At 42.3% G+C, this 23,034-nt stretch overlaps 1 protein-coding gene across 5 annotated transcripts in view; it reads right to left on the reverse strand.

The window, feature by feature from the left end:
- Positions 1–23,034, reverse strand: part of LOC144043639 (axin-2-like) — a 188,185-nt gene that overhangs the window by 11,112 nt on the left and 154,039 nt on the right. For 3 of the 5 annotated variants that reach the window (XM_077557499.1, XM_077557498.1, XM_077557497.1), the window contains exons 1-3: positions 4,147–4,840; positions 2,338–3,273; positions 778–900 (exon numbers count right to left, since the gene is read on the reverse strand). In XM_077557499.1, the coding sequence (XP_077413625.1) occupies positions 778–900; positions 2,338–3,143 (929 nt within the window). In that variant the 5' untranslated portion in view covers positions 3,144–3,273; positions 4,147–4,840. Of the gene's footprint in view, positions 1–777; positions 901–2,337; positions 3,274–4,146; positions 4,841–18,831; positions 19,555–21,794; positions 21,860–23,034 lie in introns of those variants that run through there. The other 2 variants (XM_077557493.1, XM_077557492.1) reach the window with 2 other exon arrangements.

The raw sequence follows: 23,034 nt of genomic DNA on the forward strand, positions 1-23,034 counted from the left end.
TCGTGGCTGATCACAACGTTTACACGTTCTGTGCAAAAGTTCATGCGGTGACGACGTGACCTAAAGTCGGCCCTGGGTGGAACGAGGCCATTGGAACTACAATGATCATTCTTGACAGCTGCTTCTTGAGCATTATTCGAATGGCAGGATTAGTGTGTGGCTCTTTTTTATACTTTTTTTTTGTGGATTTTCTGACATCATGCAAAACCACTTAAGTCCCACACACCCAACATGACATGTGTGTTAGAGTGGGGGCAAGTTAAAAAAAATGTTATGCAATACATCTTATTAGTAGAAGATACATTATTACATTATTTGCTTTAGATTGGCTGATTTTTCATTGTTCATGTGACAAAGTTCTATTCTGATTTTTTCCTAGGCCTAATGTTGGCCCAATGCATGCTTGGAGACTGACTAAAAAGACAATGCTGGCACTGATATGGGACTCAAACAGAAACACAAGTGACAGATGTGAAAGAATACAAATGTTTAGAGGTCCCAAAAAAAGTCACTTGAGTATATGCATGGAAATAGGAATTCAGAACCGTTTTTTCCAGTAAATTGAAAAAACATTTGTAACACTTTAGCTTGGATGATGACTTGTAAAAATACCACACTCACATAAGGGTTGACCACTTTGTGAAAACAATGAAACTGACCAGACCAAAACAGTAAAACTTGAACGGAAAAAGTTACATGAAAGTTTCAGCATTTTTGCCTTTCCACTCCAAAATGTTAACTAGATGCTTGTAGACAAAAAGTTGTTTGTCAACTTACACACTGCTGTCGGTCACAGACATGTTGTCGTCCGTCAAGGCGTCGCTGGACACCTCGCTGTCATTAGTGCTGCTGACTGGAGCCAAAGAGCCCATGTGGCAGACGTCTCTGCCCTTGTGCAACCTGAAAGTCGCAGCCACAAACATCCGCTTAGTGTGTAAACAACACAAAGTTGATAATAGAATGACAACATGGAGCGTCTGACAGCGTCCCCCCCCACACACAAGTGTTGACCCCCGGCCGAGGTGGCATCTTACTCATGTTTTGCGTCAAAAGGTGATGTAATCAAGCCTCTAAATGGCTACTTAGCAACGTGAAATTCAAATTCAACTGCACTGGGAAAACTTCCCCCGCCTCTTTTATGCCCCATTTCTTCCGTCTTCGGAGGCCAGCAGCTTCCCTCTTTCCACTTCCTTCGTTCGCACTCACTCTTTCCTCAGCGTTGACGTCCCGCTGTGCATGCATCCTTGCCACGGTGCAGGGGGGAGTGGCCAGAAACAAAACAGAACCGACGTGTGAGTGTGTGTTGGGAGTAGGAATGAAATGGAAGGGGTCGGCTAGCATGACTAACACTGTATTGGGCCCCCAGCTCCAGGCTTGACCTTCAGAGGGTCTCGCAAAGAGTCAGGTATTTAACACAGCTGGCCTTGCATTCTTCCCCTCTCATTTATCCTTTCTCCTCCCTCGCTTTATTTCAAGAGGTGCACTAAGCCCTCCCCCCCTCCTCCTCTTTTCAGCTCCTTTCCCCTCACTTTCGCTCCAAATGCACTCCTGACTTCTCAAAAGGAAGAAAAAGGATAAAAGTGGAGAAAGGCGGAGGGAATCAGAGGAGAGTTGACGCAAACAAGAAAGCGGGAAGAAGAAGAGAAGGCTGGTGGCTGGTGGGGTGGGGGGCTAGGGGGGGCTTATTCTCAACTGTAGCTGCTGCCATTTGGGTTTGTTTTGTTTTTTTGTTTTCAAAGCATCAGATGAGAAGATGCAAAGAGACGGGGAGAAGGGAGAAATGGCTTCCACATGTTTTGAGACTGGATGATGACAACGACAGAGGGGAAGGGCTGAAAAAGCATTCGACGATTCGAGCTAAGTCCCGAAGCACCGAAATAATCTGCAAAGACGAAGCCGCTGAATGACTCGTCAATACACAAGTTGTAAACTTTGTAGGCCACTTGACCAAATGTGACTCACCAACAGATTAGCTACTTTATGAGGCTATAAAGTCGTGCTTGCATGCACGTCAGCTTCACACTTGTGACAAAGGCCACGAGAAAGATGCATGACATCATCATCATCATCGAAACGCGTCAAGGTCAGAGTGTCGGCAGAGTGAGCGTAGCATTGCGGTCATCAGGAAGCCGAGCCAGCCCTGCCTGGACCGTGAACTTTTCCAGTGCAAGATGATCCCCCCACCCCGCAAAACAATTTCAAAGCACCGGAAATCCGCGCGAGTGCCAGCAAAAGGCAGCTGCTTCTCAGGAAGGTGACAGCAAAAAACAGCAATGGAAAAGGTGCCACTCAGTTTACAAGTCCAACCAAAGTATGAAGATGAATAAAAAGTCTTACCTGTAGCCCCTCTCCATTGCCTCCAGCCCCCTCGCGGACACGGCGGGCCTCTGCGTCTTCACCAGCAGCCCGCTGGCCGTTTTGTTTTTGAAATCAAAACTCCACTCTTCTTCTTCGTTGAGCGTGGGCAGGTATCCGCACATGACCTGCAGCTCGCTCAGGCCGTTGGGGTTGACGTGATTGGGGTTCTCGCCGCCGCACCTCACAAACTTGAAGAAAACGTCAGACGACAAAAACATCTGGTAGGCGTTCTCCTCCATGTTGGTCTGGATCTCCGTCTGCGCCTGGTCGAACATCACCGAGTCGATGTGCTGTTTCTTGATGTTATCCCGGATGAAGGTCTTGGTGGCGGGCTTGAGCTGCTTGGCGACGACGCTGTTGTTTTCGATGTAGCGCTTGTAAATGGCTTTGGCCACTCGCTGCGTTTTGGTATCCTTGAGGTCCATTTGTCTGAAGCCGTTGCAGGCAAACCAAAAGTCCAACGTGTCGGCGCACTTCTCCGCCTCCAGAAATGTCCGAAAGAGGAGGGCGCCGTCCTGGTCCCCGAGAAGAGAATGCAGAGATTTGGTCCAGCGGGACAGCGGCGAGTCCGGGGAGGCGCTGCCCTCGGGCTCCCCGAGACCATCCTCGTTCCTCCTGGCCGAGGAGCCCGGCGGGCTGAGTGCGACCGATTTGCTGGGCTCCGGTTTCATTATGGTGCGTTTGCCGGGGTAGCAGGGCGACTCGCCCTCCTCCCCGGGCACCGGGGGTCGAGGAGCATCTTCTCGGAAACTGCTGGCGATGTGGTCCACGAGCAGCCAGCTCATGGCTCTTGAAGGCAGCGGGAGAAGACGCCTTGCCAGTGAGTGTGTGTTGTTCCGCCTTCTGAGCTTCGCCTGTAATCTCCTCACTCTCTTATGTCAGCAGGGAGCTTCTCTCAGGCAGCCTGTCTTCACTCTAGAACACAAAGTATTGATCTAATCAAAACCTGATCCGTCTCAACCTCAAAGGGAGACTTTGAGGTTCCAAACCCCTTGAAACTTTTACAGGAAAAACCTTAACAGTCCACACAGTATGAGACAAAGTCTGCAGCTATATTACATAAACATGTGCTTTACATCTCTAACTTTATTTCAGTTTTATATACTGTATGTATATCTGGCACTTAGAGGAAGAATTGCGAGAATGTGTAATTGTACAAGACAGAAGAGATGACCTATCTAGTCTTTGAGCATGGACCGATGGAACCTGCGATGTGTCTTTTAAGATAAACGGAACATTTGGGATCCGTTTAACCATCCTGGATACATAAAAATATTCATCCAGACAAGGTTTCTGGATGCGCCGCGACATGTGCTTCATGCGTCGTTCCAAGCAACAAACAGAGTACCTGCGAGACTCAAACATGGGACAAACTTAGCCCAAATGTAAGAAAAACGTGACCAAGAAATAGTTGACCAAGTTCTCCGCACGCCGCTGGATTCATTTAAAGTTTCTTTAGTACTTCTTTGGCATCAGAAGCCCCATTGAAGTGCTCTGATGTGTTTTTTGGTGTGTGACTTTTTAAGGTCCAGCCCTGTGTAAAAAGTCCACTGTGAGTATGTAGAGTACTTCTCCAAAATGTATTAACTTCAAAATGTGAACTGCTATCAAAAAGAAAGCGACGCTAAAGTAAAAATAATTGCTTTAACGTTTACTTTGGAGTTGAAAATGTTCTAAATTAAGCGCTCCCCCTCCCAACCGGCTTGGAAGGCAACTTCAAAGGCGAGTCAACGGCACATCAAAGTGAACTCCATTGAAGAAGAAAAAAGGAGGCGAGCACTAACTTACCATCGACCCCAACGAGTTCGCTCCTTAAACGAACAAACTCCGCGTTTTTCCTTTGAGGAAAAAGTCACAATTGTATCCACGGAATGTTTATAATCCACGGTGGGGAGGCCCCCCTCTCCTCCTCCGGCTTGGTTGGTCGCCACGTTCGGCTCCGTCCGTCCACGCTTTGGCGGAGAGGAAAATGCACTGGCGAGTGGCGAGAGCGAAAAGGGGGGTGAAAAACAGCGCTTTCCTCCCTCCTCCTCCTAGTCGTCGTCTCGTAGTCTCCTCCTCCCTCCTGCTCCTGCTGGCGGTGCCTTTCAGGCTGCCATGGCGCAACTGTGGCTCTTCTCTTCTCCTCAAGGCGACTCCCTCCTCCCCCTCCACCCTCCGCACTTCAAAGTAAGCAGCCGACCGGCGGGTCCTGGAAGCTACATAACAACCCGACGCCGGCCTCGCCGTGTTACTTCGCCAAAAAAAACTCCCCAAAAAGTAGCGCAAATGTGTCGTGTGGAGTCGCCGCGCCGGCGTGGGCACACACACCGGCGACCTCGTTCGGATTGCGCTTCTTTCCGCCACGACTGTTGTGTGTGCGTAGCCAGGACCTTATCAAAGGCGAGCAATCTTGCGCCAACTCCCGGAGGCTTTGGCGCGTCACAAGTAACTGATCCGCCGCCCCAATAGCATTATCGCTGCAATCCCTCTGTTGCTACATCAACTTTAAAAGGGATTCCCCCCCCCCCTCCTCCCTTTCTCCCTCTCTCTATTCCTCTGCATAGTTTGCGAGATTAACCCGTTGGAAGCCTCGGGGATGCACAACGCATGCATAGACGTGCAACAAACGGCTCGCTCTAAAATGGGTTTTAACAGCATAACAGAGCGCCTATTAGAATACATCCACCCTATTTATTTATGCAGTAAACCCACGCAGGGTAAAAGTTTATATATAGCAGTGGATAAAAAAAAAGAGAAGATAATTTGCAGACTTGCAAAGAAAACATCACTCAACAGCGCCCGCCAGTGGCGACATGCACATGAGCTGTGACAAGTGCCCCGGCAGGATAGCATGTAATTTGAGCAGAAAACCTCAGATCCGGCTGAGATTGCATTCAAAGCCATCATAATAAGCATTTAGCCTGATCAAACGCCACATACATGGATGCCATTCTACTTGTTGGGCTAGTGATGACTCAGTTCTCAATTCTCACCAAGGTTAATGAGAACAGTCGACATTCTAAGCTGTGACAGAGTATCAGGGGTGCCTTGGGAAATCAATTTCACTTAATTTATCAATTTTATCAATCATCCATCCATCCATCCATTTTCTTAACTGCGTCGATTTGACTTAATTTATTTGAAAATGGTTGTATCTTTGTTCATCTATCCATGCCAGTGACATATAGCAACCGGCAGAACAATAAATGTGCTACCACTTGATGACAGGAGCTATGCTACAATTAACTTGTTAATTAACTGCTGCCATTCATAGAACAGAATAATAGCAGAGTTGTGTTCAACTAGACAGGGTCAGATTTCACAATGAGTAAGTACATTTGTGAATACGTTGAGACAAGAAATTTATTATTGATGTATATTACAACTAAATTGTGTTTCAGCGTAATCAAGGAATAAACAAATTCAACTCAGACGTCAAGGACATCTGGGGTTACCAATGGCATGGTTTGACAATATATTGAGTCACACGAGAAACTACGAATTCTAAGGCCCTATTTTCATCTATGCATGAATGCACATTTGTGCTTTTTCTTACTCCGCATAAACATCAATGTGAAACCTGTTAGCAATAGTGCTACTACAAAGCACAATTGTATTGCTTTTGAAATAAAAGATGGGAATAAAATAACAGCTAAACATGACAATGGTGTTCATGATTAGTAAACATTTTACACTCTTGCAGCAGTTTGATGAGGCCAAATCTGCCATCTGATAATAATAACATTCAGAATGCAACTTTTCTCAACACCAAAAGATGTTTTACACGTGTAAGCGAGCTAGCAGGCCAAGCCAGGTGCCAGCCATCGAGTGTCTGCCCAGGTTCCACATTTACGCATGGTACGAGAACTCACTGGTGGTATTAGCAAGGCTTTGTGGTCTAAAGAAATCACCTTTGCTTCCTTGCATTGCGCGACCACACAGTTTTGCTTACTATTTTCTATAACTATAAGGCGCACTTAAAAATCTTAAATTTTCTCCAAAATTGATGCCACGCCTTAGACAATTGCAGCTCATTTAGAACGCTGCAGCTCCAGTTCTGACCAAAACAAAGGGGTCAGAACATATCACTCCAGTCCTTAAGGCTTTACACTGGCTACCAGTTAGCTGTAGAATAGATTTTAAAATTGTGCTGCTGGTCTATAAATCACTGAATGGTTTGGGTCCTGAACATATTCAATAAATGCTGACTCAATATAAGCCCAGCAGTGCTCTGAGATCTACAGATTTGGGCCAACTTTATGGAACCTAGAGTTCGAAGTAAACATGGTGACGTTGCATTTAGCTGTTATGCTGCACAAATGGAATAAGCTGCCAACAGAAGTGAAGTCAGCCCCGAGTGCAACAGTTTTTAAATCCAGGTTGAAAACTTTGCTTTTTTCACATACTTTAAGATTAAGGTATTTTAAAGAGTTTTAAATCACAATCACCTCTCAGTTAATTAATTAATTATAAATATATATTTTTATTATTATATTTCAAATAACTTCCTTACACTAAATGTTTTTAAAGTTTGCTGTCAATGTTTTAACATTGTCAGTCAATGTTCTTTGGTCTGAATGTTAACTGCTGTGTTTGTGTATGCTTATAGGTGTTGTCTTTCCTTGTGTAAAGCACATTGAATTGGCTTGTGTATGAAATGTGCTATATAAATAAACTTGCTTTGCCTTGCCTTATAATGAGGTGCGCCTTATGTGTGCACCGAATTCCAAAATCTGTAAATGTTGTGTGCGACTTTCGGTAAGCGCTCTGCTTGACTGACTTTGTGTGGGAGCATTTCTGCCAACACATTGCTTATATACAGGAAATGTGGTCCTGGTTGAGGACTGGCAGGCTGGATGAAAATCTTTCAGTTGAGTCTTTTGGGTCCTCATCAAGCCTACCAGTCCTCAACCAGGACCGCATTTACTGTATTAAGATAAATATGGATGTCTTGGTGCTTTCGTTTCATAAGAGCGATTACGACACAATTTGTGAATGGATTATGCATGTTTGTAATGTTCGAGCTTTCGCAAAAGCCGGCACCATTTCTGAGGAGCCGCACAATAACGAGACCGACTCTGACAATACTACAATGACGAGAGGGAAACTGCCGTGTTAATGGAGAACTTGCCAAGCTGTTCATTTCGGATACAGAAGATGAGGACTTTGAGGGATTTGTGGATGAGGATTGATCAAAAGTAACGTGAGTACATTGTTAAATACTTAAATAAAGTACAACCGAGTTTTGCTAAGCTACCTTTTTAAAAACATACCCTAGCATGCATGCTAGAGTATGTATTAGCGTGAAAGCATGCTACCGCATGTTTTACCATGCCCGCGCCTTTTAATACCTTTTTGTGGTGAAATTGTCATGAAAATACGCATTCTCCGGGGATGCAGTGTTGTTATTGTGGGAAAGCACTTGCTCCGTGCACCACGAGGCTTAAGATATATATATATATATATATATATGTTTTTTCTTACTGTCTCTTTGTGTGTACCTTGAGAAAAGCATTATCCAAACTTTCAGGCTAGCTGTATGGGCTAGCGGTAACCACAGCAAATGTAAACAGTATTCGACAATGTGACACTAAAGACGTCCTGTTATTTTTTCACAATCAAGCACACACACTTCATTACACAGTATTTATTTTAACCATAAACCAATAAAAAATACGGTAAATAGAACTTTAGTTTTGGAGCTGCAATGAATTGATTGCGTTTCCATTCATTCTAGTGGTAAAGATTGCTCGAATTTACACATTTTTGGCTTGTGAACGAGTTCATGGAATGAGTTAAATTCCTAACCCAAGTTCCCACTGTATAAAAACCCTTTTTGCCATTTTTGTTTGGTGGTGTGTCACCGCCAATAGAGGTTGGGGAACATTGATATAGAGGAAGTAACTCATGAAATGATGACTTAAAAGGTCAGTCGCCATTCAGAGGCCACTTTTATCGCCACTTTGGTGCACTCACACTACCTGCACAAAAAAAGAAAACTAACACTCACGCACAAAACCTCTGAATTCAAACGGAATCCTCAACACACAAGACTTCAGTTGAGTGCCCTTTTGCAGCTCATCTACTAAACTACAATTGCAATAATGACCATAATAAATGAAATACTCTTCATGCAATTACATGTGTTTCCAATGACATGCCCAGTGAGTTAATAGATTTCTCGTGGATGTAGATAAACCCTTAGCAGGTCGTCCATCTGTTGCATGTTTTACTGGCTGAATTAGAAGCGACTCATGTGGGTCATACGGCTATAAAACATACAATGGAAGACAGACAATGTCCCTGTTTATTTAGCTACAGCTGGCTAATGCACCGTGTACATGTTACACCGTAGCTATTCGGAGTGATGAAACAAATTGAATCACAGTGAAAGCAGTGGCCCAATCACAATTTAGTGCTTCTATCAGTTAAGACACACAGCGTAGCAGATGGATGTACGCAGATATGCTACACTTATAAAAGCTGTTCAACCCTGCGCAAGAGTGTATCGGCTGACCTCTGGCAGAAAACCCACCAGGGTGGAGAGCAACACCATGCCAATGGCGCGGACCCCCTGCCAGTAGCAGGGGCCAGTCGGGCTCTCATGTCCTGCCTTGTCAACCCTCTACGTGGCTCATGGGAGGTCCCCCCTTAGAGATTGGCTCGTCCGGAGGAGCCGACCCCGGATGTACGACTCAGCCAGGACCGGGGTCATCCTTGGCTTTTGGCCCTAAAAAAAGACCTTTGAAAGCGGGAGTACAGAGAAGAGGTTATGGGGTGTAACCATCGCTCAGTTGGAGAATATATTATTACCAGGACAGGTCACACTCAGCTCCACTACAAAGAACACAATAAATAGTGCACATAAATCAAACGTCTGATTAATTCTGCTTCTTTTATTTGCATGCATAGAAGTGGCAAGGCTTCTTCTTCTGCTGCTGCTGTCCAAAGTCATGAAAACACATCCTTTTCAACTTCTTTAGAGGCCTACAGAGGTTTTTCTTTACGGCGGTCGTAACTGCTCCTGGCCACCTCAGTTGCCCCCATAAACACTAGAGGGTGTGTGCACGTCTACCGGCAAAGTCCTGGCCGCAGTTCGCAGCCCTGTGATCACTAACTGCTCTCAATTACAGTATTGTGTGCCGTTCCTCTCGGCTCGGGGTTAAACTCTTCTGCAAGACCCCTTTGAAGTATTCATCCCTTTATCTGTAGCCGGAGCCAAGAATTTGGGGGAGGACAATGGAAAACGAAACCAAGAGGGAAGCTTACGGCAATTATCAAGCAGGGCTATGAGGAGGAAGTCAACTCACGCGGACCCGGCGTGGAAAAGCCAGTAGATAAAAAGGAGGGGGTGGGGGGTGAGGGGAGCAGAGCCAGTCCATGTTGCACAGAGGTTCTGTTTCAAATTTGTTTGGTGTGTACACACCCCGGGCCACAAGCGACTGCCGCGAGAGGAAATGGAGGCTAGCGCTTCAAAGCATGTGACAACAGGGAGGGGACAATGGCCTCTGATGGGAGTGAGGAGCTGCATGAGTGTCAACACACCAGAGATGAGTGAAGTGGGAAGCATGCTTATGTACAGTTGAGCTTGTCCAGACTAACAACCATTCACACTAACACCTATGGACAATTTAGAGTCTTTGAAATGTGCGAGGAAGCCTCAGTACTTCGAGAAAGCCCATGCAAGCACAGAGAGAACAAACAAACTTCAATGATGAAAGCCAGAGACTCAAAATCCGAACCACAGACCCACGAGTCAGCCGTGCTAGCCTTACTGCTTCTAATTTTGGTCCCATGTTATCTTCTGGAGTTCTTCCTGAGTTCAGTAATGCACAAAAACACAAAGCCTGGTCAGGATTTACCAATCCCAATGGAACTGAAGTGAACAACTATTTCACGACATTGTACCTGATTGGTCACATGGATTTTATGGCTAAAACAAATTCATTTGTTCCTTCTACTGCCGTGACATGTGTGGAGAAACTTGTCTGCATTTAAGCCATCCACTGTGTAGCACCCGGGGACCAAACACAGATCTTGTGACAGCACCTTGGTCAAAGGATATGGATACCGATTGACGTATACGGTTGTGAAAACCCGCACAAGCATGAGAACATGCAAATTCCACACAGAAAGTCCCCAAAGTTGTTATTCCTTTCAATTCCTGTTGTCTGTCGACCAATTTTAAGCCTCTTATACCCACTTTCAAGCTCTGAGATGCCATCTTCACAGATTGTACGTGGGACCATGCGGGATGTGGTTTGAAGCTGGCGAATTTGCTGTCTTTGGAGGAAGTGTCAGAGGCAGGAACTGACGTCAACGCAAACCTATCTGAATATGTAACATCTGCAACTGCTGTTCTGTCTGATAGATTCAGGTGCATACATCGCAGTTCTACTCTGATGCGGCAATTTACAGAGAAGCCTGGTTGGTTGGTTTTGGGTCTCAAGACTGGTATTGGGTCTACTTTTGGGGGGAGGTTTCATCTCAATCAAATGTCTTTTCAGTTTTGTCTCCGACTATTCCATGCAGGTCTTGCTCTTGATTCAGTCTTACATGGTTTTTGAGTGATCTTGACTGTAACACTATCTTTAGGTAGCTGCCACTCCAACGCTGGACGGCACACTTGGCAATGACGATACTGAAAGGTTGCAGACCAAACTGAACCAAACTCATGTTGGGTTCATTTAAGACAGAATTGTCCTTCGTTGTTGATTTGAGTGTGATTGGTCGCCTGCAATTGACTGATGACCAGTACAGGGAGTACCCCGCCTCTCGTCCAAACTCACAATCGATGAATGTAAGGCAGCCTAAAGTGTGTAAGAAGAGGATGTGAGGGTTGGATGAGTAGGAATTGGGGGGAAGTATTGTTGTCAGCAGACTCCAAAGGCATGCTGGGAACTGAGGAAGACAATTAACAGTGCAGTTAAGACCGACTTTGAAGTAGGACATGGTGCATAATACCCTTAAAAAGTTTAGGGATGGCAACAATCCGCCAGTTTGTTATTATGGGAAGGGGGTGGGGGGTGTTTAGAAAGAGGAGTTTAAAAGGGTTCAGTTTGAGGGGAATAAAGTTGCATCATTTGAGGCGCCAATTGAGCCCAGAACGATGTGTGTTTCTTGTGTCGAAATAGATAAAAGTCGGCGTGGGAGTCGTCGCCCACCTGTGCAGTTTGATGATGGGATGAGTGTGCGGAAGATGGACGTGGGAAAGGGATGTGTCAGAGGCATCTACTGGGAGTGGGATGGCCAGGAAGAATGAGACATGAAAGGTTGCGAAGGAAGGCATAGAAGAAATACAAAATGGCAGAGGGGGGTTTGTTGAAGGTTATTTATGCCCCTCCCTTGTTTTAATCCCATTTTGTGCTTGACTTTTAAGTCTAGCAATGTATAGAAACAATGTCGGATGCACTGTCTAATCCCGTTTGGGCCATGAAGCCGGCTCCACTCTGACAGTAATGACTTTCATTTCCTCTTCTTCTGGCAATCCAGCCGGCACGCAGGCACGCACTTCACAGGCCGGACGCCACTTTGTTCCGCCAAGCTTGACAGGATGGCCATCCCTTCTCTCAAATCAGCCTTAACCCCAAACCCTGGACTCCCTCACTCATCCTTAATCTATCACTTGAACCCCCCCAGCTTCCTCCTCCATGCCTCCGGTGAGCTGATTAACTCGCCCGCTCCTTCAACAGACGCCACATTTGATGTCTTACCTCTGCTTCCTACACTCACCCCCATCCAACAACAAATCATTTATTAAGACTACTGTTTTCAACAGAAGCAAAAAAAAGGAGATGCAAGATAGTGATGTGATGTTCATTTATGTTTTGTATTGTTATACTTTTATTGTCATTAATAGCTCAATGTAAATGTTCATGATTTATTTGCACTATTCGTTCAACCATCTGTTTTCCTCATTAGTGGGTAACCTGAGGCCTATCACAGCTGAATTTGGGTGAGAGGCGGGGTACACCCAGGACTGGTCATGCGTCAATCACATGTATAGACAACCATTTCCGCTCACTTTCATACCCATAGCCAATTTGGAGTCTTCAATGAAACAAGCATAACTGTTTTTTGGAATGCGTGAGGAACTGACAGGAGGACCTGAACTGAGTTTCAAACCCAGAACCTGCACACTGAAGAACATACACACTGCTGCACCATGCTGTCCAAAATATAACACTACTTATTTATCTGGGAACAAGAATTAATAAGCTTCGGCTTCATCCCGTCAGCCCTTTTTCTTTTCGGGTATTGTCCGAAAGGAAAAATGAACAAAACAAATAAAAAACACTGGTTCTTAACCCCGGTCCTTGAGTACCCCTATCCAGACTGTTTTCCATGTCTCCTTCAGCCAACACTGCTGAGGATTGTTATCAGGCTTCATGCCAAGCTTGCTGATTAGCTGATTGTTTGAAACATCTGTGTTGGCTGTGGGAGACATGGAAAACAGGCAGGATAGGGGTACTTGAGGACCACGGTTGAGAACCACTGCTCTATACATAGTATTAACATGACGTCACCAACCCCCACCTATCGGCCAGCGAGACAACGCAACCAAATGCTGGGGAGCGTTCGTGTTGCTTACTACAAGTTACTTTGATTCATTCATTTGTTCATTCATTCTGGATTTTCACGATCCGCTTCACAATGGTGCAAAAATAGGGCGAACAAAGATGTGAAACGAAGCTTCTAGATCATATTCACACGGCGTCATTTGCCCCACATTGTACTGTATGCCGTTCACGGGTTCATGGAATGTCAAAGGGAAAAGAACAAAGAGGTGTCCGGAATTACAAAGATACATCGTAAGGATTTCCAACCGACAATGTCTACCGAAGTGTGTTCTGACCATTTTGAATAAGGTAAGTGTCATTGTAAGATGGTAAAAATGCTTTTGCCATAATGCGATTGTGATATATGTGAGCTGCTAGCCGTGGTTAGCTCTGACTAAAAATAGATCTGGTGGTCAACATGTTTGATTTTGAGATCTACACAAAATACCCTCCTTAAGGTCTCTTATTTTCCTCTCCTAGTAGCCCAAAACTTGAAATTGTTGTTTAAGTGTACAAAAATAAGATGAATCAACAATGTTGTTGTTTTTGTTGTAACATGCTAGCGCAGCTAGCATAGCTAGGGCGGTAGGGCAACTAGCTAACTTGCCGAGATTCCTCACTTCAAATTCACAATTAATGAATGCACATAGCAACCAATGAAAGCCAAAAGTACAGAAGACGCAAGAATGTCCGTCTCAGAGCATACATTGCTATGTAGTCCTGTCCGGGCACTATCGGCAAATGTTTGTAATCCAATCCATTTCCACTAATGAAACATTTCAACATGTACCGCTGCATAGAGTGTTGAGCTAAATCTTCTGCATACGTCTTGCTTACACAAGTAACGTTACAAGAATATGAGGATGACATTCATCAATAACAAAAGAAGATTCGGTGTAAACACAATACAAACACAGCTGAGTCTGCTGGGAAGTTGACCCCACATGAGGGGCGGGCTTGCGATCCCACGACGTCAGTGAATACTATGTATGGTGACAATACTTAAGAAATGCTACTACTACTAAAATACTATTACGATTACATTACTGCTACTGCAATAAAGTAGAAGTCCTACTACAGTATTAAACTACTACAGCTATTAGATATCACACCAATTTTGCTACTAAAATTAGGGCTGCTCGATTATGAAGAAAATATTAATCACGATTAGGGTGAGCATTTAATTTTTTGGTACAAAACAAGAAAAATATCTAAATGTAAATAATATTAAGACAAATAAAACATCTTTGAAACACTATGATTATGCATGTTCCTTTTTATTAAATGTGTTATTTTAAAATAAAATAAAAATGTGCAAATGTATCCATTTAAACAACTCAAAATCAAATAATCAGGCTTCAGTACGGTACGGAAGAAATGGCCCTAGTGTGAATCTAAAATACTTACAACTTAAAACACTACAATAGTGACTCTACTACTGTTATTACTGTTACTTTTAAAATGCTGATGCTACTCTCAATTCAACACAACTTTATTTATACAGCACTTTCACAGCAGCAGCAGATATTAGTAGTGATACAACAACTATTACATTAATACTACTAAGATAATAATGGAATTCTAGCAGCACCACCACTTCTACTCAAATAAAGAATAAGCTACTACTATGGATTAAAAATGATGACATTATTACTACTCCATGAAGGTAGATGACAATTAGGATATTTTAAATCTTCTGCAACCACAACAACTACTAGTAGTATTAGTAATAAAATGAAAGTATATGTTCTCCTCCTCTTTGGCCTCTCAGCTGAAAGTAAAGCCAGACAGAACATTGCGAGCACAATTACACAGACACAACCTGCTGTGCCTTCGCGGCTGAGGCTATACAGCCTCTAAAGCCGCTTTCAAAGCACACAGCTGCATATCCTTTTCACTGCTGGAGTGACAGGGTGGGGAAAAAGGGAGGGAAAGAAAAAGAAGAAAAAGAATGGCATGCCATAAATACCATAGCGACAAAGAATCTCATGAGCCAGCGTACAGACAAAAAGAGTTGATGGCAGACAGTAAAACAGTGTCAAGTGTTAGCGTCGTGCATGTGTGGCTAAACAGGTTTATTTATGCAAGGTGGCAAAAGCAGGCCTCCTCAGGTGCAACGTCTACAAAAAGTGTACGTTGATGATGTCATTCAGGTGCCAGTGTCAAGTGGTGCAAAAAAAAAAAGAAGAAAAAAAAAAAGATAAGCCCTGACCTTGTGTCACTTCCTTTTTACAGCTTGACTTATCTCGGCCTCTTGTCCTCAAACAACCTGTCGCAGGAACAGAAGAACGCTGATAACAAAAAACAGCTTTGAAGGGGAAAACGCATTAACCAAATAACCTCCATTTTGGATTAACAGTGTGTCATAAAGCAATTTCATGTTGCCTTTTTTTTTTCCTTTTTCTTTTTGACCTCGGCCTATAAAGCACTACTACACGAGTCACTAAAGTGTCATGGGGCAGCCTTGAGCGTCATGCTACTGTAAAACAAATCGCATATAATCGTGGTCGACCGGCCAATGCGCAACATTCTGTCGGCCCTGTGATGTGGAGATAAGCGGGCCGCTTTCATTCTTAATGGGTCCGCCCTGTCCACCTAAACAACAAGCAGGCCTTGTAATTTACACACGCGCAATTACCAAGCTTATTTTAGCGGGAGACAATCAATTAGTTGTCAGCGTAATAAGCGAGGGATTAAAGGCAAGGTTCGACCGGAGAGTTGGGCGTGATCGCCTAAAAAATGCAGACAGACTCATTAGGGAGGAATCAGCGGCTGTCAGGACTCACAGTGGCGAATGTTCAGTCACATCAAAAACAAAGCTCATTGTCTTGCATTTGCTCTGAGGTTGGAGAATTACTCAACAGCAGAGAGTACCTGTATCTGAATTGCAAAGTTTATTTGGGAGGTCTTTAACTCATTTACTGCCATAAGTTCATTTAAAAAAAAAGATTATTAACTCATTCACTGCCATAAATTCATAAAAAAATAAAAATAAAAAAAAATTAGGGGCAAGAGGCAAGAGGATAACATTTTTTAAATTGTAATTAATCGCATGACTTCACTAGTTAACTCACGATTAATCACAAATTTTATATCAGTTTCTAAATGTACAATAAAAAAATTCTAGGATTTCATACTCTTGTTAACAAACGTGGGGAAAAAATGTTAAACTAATAGAAATAGTTAAAATGAATTTTTGACGTTTATAGCCGTCAATGGCAGTGAATGAATTAAAAAAGAAAAGATTATTAAAAACTTGGGGCGTCAGGCAATTAAAGTTTTTAATCGTAATTAATCGCATGACTTCACTATTTAACTCACGATTAATCACAAATTTCATATCTGTTCTAAATGTACAATAAAAAAAAGGGTTTTCATACTCTTAACGAAAGTGGGGGAAAAAAAGTTAAACTAATTGAAATAGTTAAAATGATTTTTTGACGTTTATAGCCGTCAATGGAAGTGAATGAGTTAAAAATTAGGGGTGACAGGCGATTCATTTTTTAAATTGTAATTAATTGCATGACTTCACTAGTTAACTCACGATTAATCACAAATTTTATATCTGTTCTAAACGTACAATAACAAAATTCTAGGTTTTCATACTCTGGTTAACAAAAGTGGAAAAAATTGTTAAACTAATAGAAATAGTTAAAAAATATTTTTTGACGTTTATAGCCGTCCATGGCAGTGAATGAATTTAAAAAAAGAAGAAGAACAGATAAAAAATTCAGGGCGTCAGGCGATTAAAGTTTTTAATTGTAATTAATCACATGACTTCACTAGTTAACTCACGATTAATCACACATTTTATATCTGTTCTAAATGTATTTATTTTTTTAGGTTTTTATACTTTTGTTAACAAAAGTGGAAAAAATGTTAAACTAATAGAAATAGTTAAAATGAATTTTTTACGTCTATCGCCGTCAATGGCAGTGAATGAGTTAATTGTTCAAATGTTGTTGTTTTTTAAAGACAGAGCTGCCAGATGTGATGTCAGTGTCTTGCTCAACAGGTAATTGTTGCATTCAAACAGTGCCACAATGCGGCACTTTTTTTCTGTATATTGTATGTGAGGTGGCGTTAATTTGAGTGGAGGCTTTTATTTGTAGGAATGCTTGCAAGGGTGGAGCTAGAGTCAGTTGATCAGGCGACTGATTTGTTAGCATCGTGCAAAAAATACTGGACTTTCCCCTTTATACGGCATAAGACATATTTACTATATGTGAGGGAGGCCTTTATTAACTCATTTGCTCCCAAACACATATAAAAATGTTCTATTTTGAATATTACCATGGTCCCAAAAACGTATTTATAAGTGTTGTTATTTTTTTAAATGCTAGAGCATAGAGAAGGCTTTGATGCAGCCTCTGACCTAAAGAGGTCACTTCAAGCAATGTTATTACAAAAAACGGCCAGCAGTTGGGAGCAGAGTATAAGAGATCAACCCGGGCCATGTTGCAACAAGCTCTTTTCCCCAGTGTTTTCAACGGGTTTGTGAATATTGATGAAACTTCTAATGCTAATTGCTGCAAAACGAAAATGGATAGAATTCATTTTTTTTTCCTGATGAAAGAAGAGACTCTAATCTCTCTTTTGGTAGGTTGCATGTTTTTAAAGCAATAGAACTCAATACTGCGTGGATCTTGCAAAATCAGTCAAAATCCAGTAAAACAGCCGGGAGCGAAGGGGGGTTGCGTCAGTGAAAATGGCTGGGAGTGAATATGCTTGTGTAAGGGTGCAGCTACTTGTGTGGCAACTTATTATTTTTTTGACAGAATTGTAAGCATTCCACAGTGCCAAAATGCACTACTTTCCCTGTCTCAACCGCAGAGGCGTTGATTTGGAGAGGAGGTCATAGAACTTCTTTTGTGAGGATTCATCTAGCCATGGTAACCTAATTAGTAATGAGAGATTTATTAGCATTCAGTATGCCAAAATATTGTACTTTTTCCCGGTTCTCTTCTGTTTATTTGAAGGAGGCGTAAATTTGAGAGGAGGTCTTTATTTCTCCAAATGCGTGCTTAAGGGCCGAACTACTGTGATCACTTGACTGGTTGACAGAATTGTAGGCATATCGGCTACACTTTTTCCTGTTCTATTTCGTCCCTCCCGACCGCCGCCATGTTTTTCAACTGCAGAGGTGTTTATTTACAGTAGAGGAGGCGTCCATTTGAAAGGAGGCCTTTATTTGTAGAAATGTTTTCCAACTAGCGACGCTGCTGTCAGTCAATTGTTGAGCAGGAAATTATAAGTTTTCAAACAGTGCCATGATAATGTACTTTACTCAACTGCAGAGTGATTCATTGTGGAACGGCATTTGAACTATTTGAGGAAATACAGTATCAAGTTTGGATACTGATGGTTACCTGCAAGACAGGCACTTGTAGCACGCTACCAAATAAGGGTCTTGCCTGATAAACACAAGCAACGACGGTTTCTTGTAAAATGTCGAGGGTCACTCTCAGGTCATGCTAAAGAAAAAGGGCTTAACGTTTACATTCCTCTTTCTCAGATGACATTCTTTCTTTCTTTTTTTTTTTGCTCTCATCACTCACTCTGCACAGGCAGCAGAATGAAAAAGGCCATCACATAAATAAAGGCGGGTGTCAAGTTTCATTTGGAGACAGTAGAGCAGGTCTCGCATACACGCACGCACGCACGCACGCACGCACATGTGGTGTAAGTGTGGAAAAAACAAGGCCATTATGCTCTTTGAAATATACGTTTTACAAGACACAAAGTATGGACGGAATGCATGGAAGGCAAAGCAAAGCTTGGCTGCTGGTTACACAAGATACCAGCAGCATCAAGTTCAGCACAAAGTAGCATTATGCTTGTAAAAGCTCCACATTCTCAGCTGAAGCATTCATTTGGAAAATCTAAAATAATGACATAATGGAAAATAAAATAAAAACAACAACCATAGAAATAGAAAAATGAAGCAACGTGTTTTATTAAGAAAAATGGTTCATCAGACACGTAAATGACACATTCCAACATAATACGTTTAAATATTAATAGTACACAAGTATAGGCCTACTCTGCTTAATTATTATTTTTTAAATAATAATGGCGGTAAAAACAAAACAAAAAAAGTAAAAAAAATCTCTGTACACAAAAAAAACTTTTTTTTTCCTAACATGTTTGATTAGTTAAAGGGGAAGTCAAGTAAAAAAATATATATATATATATATATATATGTTGTATGCGCGAATCTAAACATGGCAGTCTGATGCGGAACATGAATGAAGCAACAAAATCCACCAGTTTCTATCCATCTCAGGGGGGGGGGGGGGGGGGGGGCATTTTGCCACTTGCCATCAACTGTAAATGACATCACAGTTGCTCAGGGCTCAGGTAACGACCGACCAATCACGGCTCACCTCTTTTCTGAGTGTGGTCATGTGATGTTCACAAGCCCCGCCATGTTGAGCTCACGTGTTCTTGCACACGTTTATACATTCTGACTTATAGATACTCAGCTCTTGCATTGGACCTCATAAGATTGTACACGCGTACCTAATATTGAGGCTGGTGAGTGTATCTCATAAAAAGATCTTACAGAACATGAGGAAAATGTAGTGGAAAAACTCGAAGTCCGATCAATGCTCACATCTGATTGGTGGTCTCCGTGTCCCAAGCTTGAGGCTACCTGGGCAGAAAGAGCAGCAAACGTGTTTCTTAACAACGTCACCCTGGGGACAAATATAAACTCCTTGAATCTGACTGAAGTTTCCTTTGAGATTCTCAACATCTGACTCACTTTTGAGTAGCGAGGAGGAGGAGCTTACTAATCCTGAGAGATGCTTGCGGGAACGTGAGTGGCAGCGTGCTTTGATTAGGCTTCTCGCCCCATTTACGTAAACGACAAATCGTACTTATGCTCTGATGGATGGGAGATGAATCAAAGCATGCTGTCGACAAGTATCCCATAATAATCAGTATCTGCACCAACGCAATTGTCAGCAAGAGTATATTGGAAACTTTGATTAAAGCCCTTTATTCTTCCGGTCTGTAAAAGTTCCGTTCCGTCTGACACACTCCGATACACTTCCATCTCGACGCTGCCGGGAAAAATCCTTGCATCTCCAAACTGACGACTTTTCAGGGAATAAGAAAACACGCCATCTTGCTTGACTTAGCAAACACTGCATCGTCCATCATATACTGTTGCGCACTAACATCAACACTTTTTTTTAAAATAATATATATACAGTATATATATATTAGGGGTGTGAATTGCCTAGTACCTGGTGATTCGATTCGTATCATGATTCATAGGTCACGATTCGATACCGATTAATCCCGATACGAATCTATAAATTGATTATTGCGATTTTTTTTTTTTAAATCAAATTTAGAAAATGCAAATCAGTAAACTTGTACATGTACGCTGTAAGATTTGTATGGACATGTATTTATTTATCTGAAAATTCAGGCTTATAACTGAGCCACTGCATTTAACAAACAGGTTGCAGTCTGTTTCATGTTTGAACAGCACTGAAATAAAATATTAAGGCTTCATGTTCCATTAATATAACATTCTTCCATGCTTAATGTGTGAATCCTAACCCTAAGTAAGACGTTTTGTTGAATATTCCCATAAAAAATTGATGTTTAAAAATCGATTCTACCGCATATTGAATCAATTTGAGAATTGCGTGCTGTAATATTGCGTATACTGCTGAATCGATTTTTTCTAACACCCCTAATATATATATATATATATATATATATATATATATATATATATATATATATATATATATATATATGTGTGTGTACAAATACAAAAATAAAAAAATGGACATAAGTGTTTTTCATATCGCAGCGACGATGTATAACATTATCATTGATGAAAATGGTAGGACGTGTCATGTCAGCTGCCACCCAGACAAAAAAAGCATTTCGTATTTCACAAAAGCTTACACCTGTGTCTACGCCATCTTCCCAAACTCTTTTTCCAGAGGCCATAAAGCCATGAGGGATGTACTAAATCAAACGACGAGCTGACTAAGCAGTCTAAGGTGCAGAAACTCATCTGCATACACTTATCTTAGTGGATGACCGCTTCCTTCTGCAGCGACGCATTACAGTCATCCATTTGTACCAAAACAGGCATTAGTCATATGCACAGGGGGTTGGGGGTGGGGGCGGCTCGGGAGGGCATCTCAGGGTATGCAATGATTATGCCAAATCATTTGTTTCATAATGAATTAATTTCAATCGAAGTCTCTAAATGTTGAAATATATTTAAGCACATTTTAAGGTTCTTAACACAAGACACTAAATTTGATTCAAATAAAACGGTGAAATGGATGTGATGACCGTGAATATGAATACTAGGGGTGGGAATCTTTGAATGTCTCACAATTCGATTTGATTCAGATTTTTTGAGTGTGCGATTCGATTCAGCATCGATTTTCGATTAAGAACGATTTTTTAAATATCAAAATTATTTGATTGACAAGGATTTTTGCTTCAATTTCTAGATGTTCAAGGAATCGAAATGATCTACTCCAGTCTGACTCGCTAATGCTAATTAGTCCACTTAAATCACTCAAAAGAACGTCTCCACGCTGAAAAAAACAAACAAACTTTTATTGGAATAACTTGATCGTGACATTTTCCTTTTTACTCTCTAATGTGGCTACAACTTAACAGTGTATCAGACCGCGTGGAACCACACTGCCCCTAAGTGGCCAAATTGGGTACAACATGAACAGCGCTCCCAATAAAGGCACACACAAACAAAGGGATGAATGAGAATCGCGATTCTTAAGGGAATCGATTTTTTGCCACACCCCTAATGAATACTACTTCATATTATTGTCAAACTGCTAAATCACACATCTCCAGGCAAACGTATGTCCAATACTAACTAATACTAACCTCTTGTTGCGACATGCATCCAAACTTTCCTGTAGGAAGTCGGCCCTCTTCTGAAGGAAATTGACCTGCAACATGAACACGCGTTATCAACCTTTATTAGAAAAGAATGCTTTGGATGAGTTGTGCTTTTCGCTGGGGACGGAGTGGGGGGTAAATGAAGCAGGCTCGGTGGATGAAAGGCTCGGTTGTTGAGTCCAGGGGGGTCGGGACAGAAGGGTCAGGGTCATGAGATTAGGGCGCAGGGGTTAAGGCGCAAGGGAACGGCAGGGAAGATTACGATGCGGGTTGGCCGAGGTTCGGACGCAACATGCGGCCGGGCTGTGCCAGCCTTTTGTTTGGCTACGTGGCGGGGGGTTTATTTATGAAGTGTCTGGCTAAAGTGAAAATAAACCCCTTCTACGTTTACACGGCGGCACGTAGAGCCTGGCAGCGCATGAGCACGCCTCCTAAAGAATTGTATTGTTCCGACTGGAGCTCAGGGGAACATTCCTTTCTGAGACGAGGCGCGGGGGGGGGGGGGGAGGGGGGGGACGGGGTCGGCAGGGGGCATCAGTAAAGATCTAGCGTTACATTTGGCAAGCCACGATACCAAACAACAGAGATGAGCTCCAAGGCCTTCAGATTCTTATACATGAAATCCCCATTGAAATGAATTGAAATCCATTCATATGTTCAAGTGCAAGTGGTTACGAGTTTTTACTTAAAGAAAATAATCTTTTATTGTAAAATATAAATACTAAAAATAGGGCCCAACCAACATGGATTTTTTTTTTTTAGGCTGATGCCAATTCTGATGTCTGGCAGAAAAACATTTTGATAACAGATAAATTGGCCGCTTATTTAAATGTTTCTTTTTTGGTCCCTTAAAGCTTACAACAACATGGTAACAAAATGTATACGCTTTTGGCTCAGCAGTGTATGTCACCTGACAACTTCACTTTCTTTCACACTTGGATGACAGTCAAGAATGTTACAATGTTACATGAGATAATAATGTTCATAAAGGTTTTACAACTGACAGTGATGGTGGACTGGACAATGACATCACTTCCTGTGGCATCGACACAGATGAAACGAATCCTCAATTCAGTCATATTATGTCAATGTTGACAACATGAAAGGGCTTTATTGCAATTCAAGGGAACTGCGCAAACATACCAGCATATGTTTTATGTCGAATTCCACACGTGTTAAAAAAAGGCACGACTGAGCGCGAGCACGCCGCAGATATGCGAAGCAT

The sequence above is a fragment of the Vanacampus margaritifer genome, chromosome 2 (genome assembly GCF_051991255.1).
Source record: "Vanacampus margaritifer isolate UIUO_Vmar chromosome 2, RoL_Vmar_1.0, whole genome shotgun sequence".
NCBI lineage: Eukaryota > Metazoa > Chordata > Actinopteri > Syngnathiformes > Syngnathidae > Vanacampus > Vanacampus margaritifer.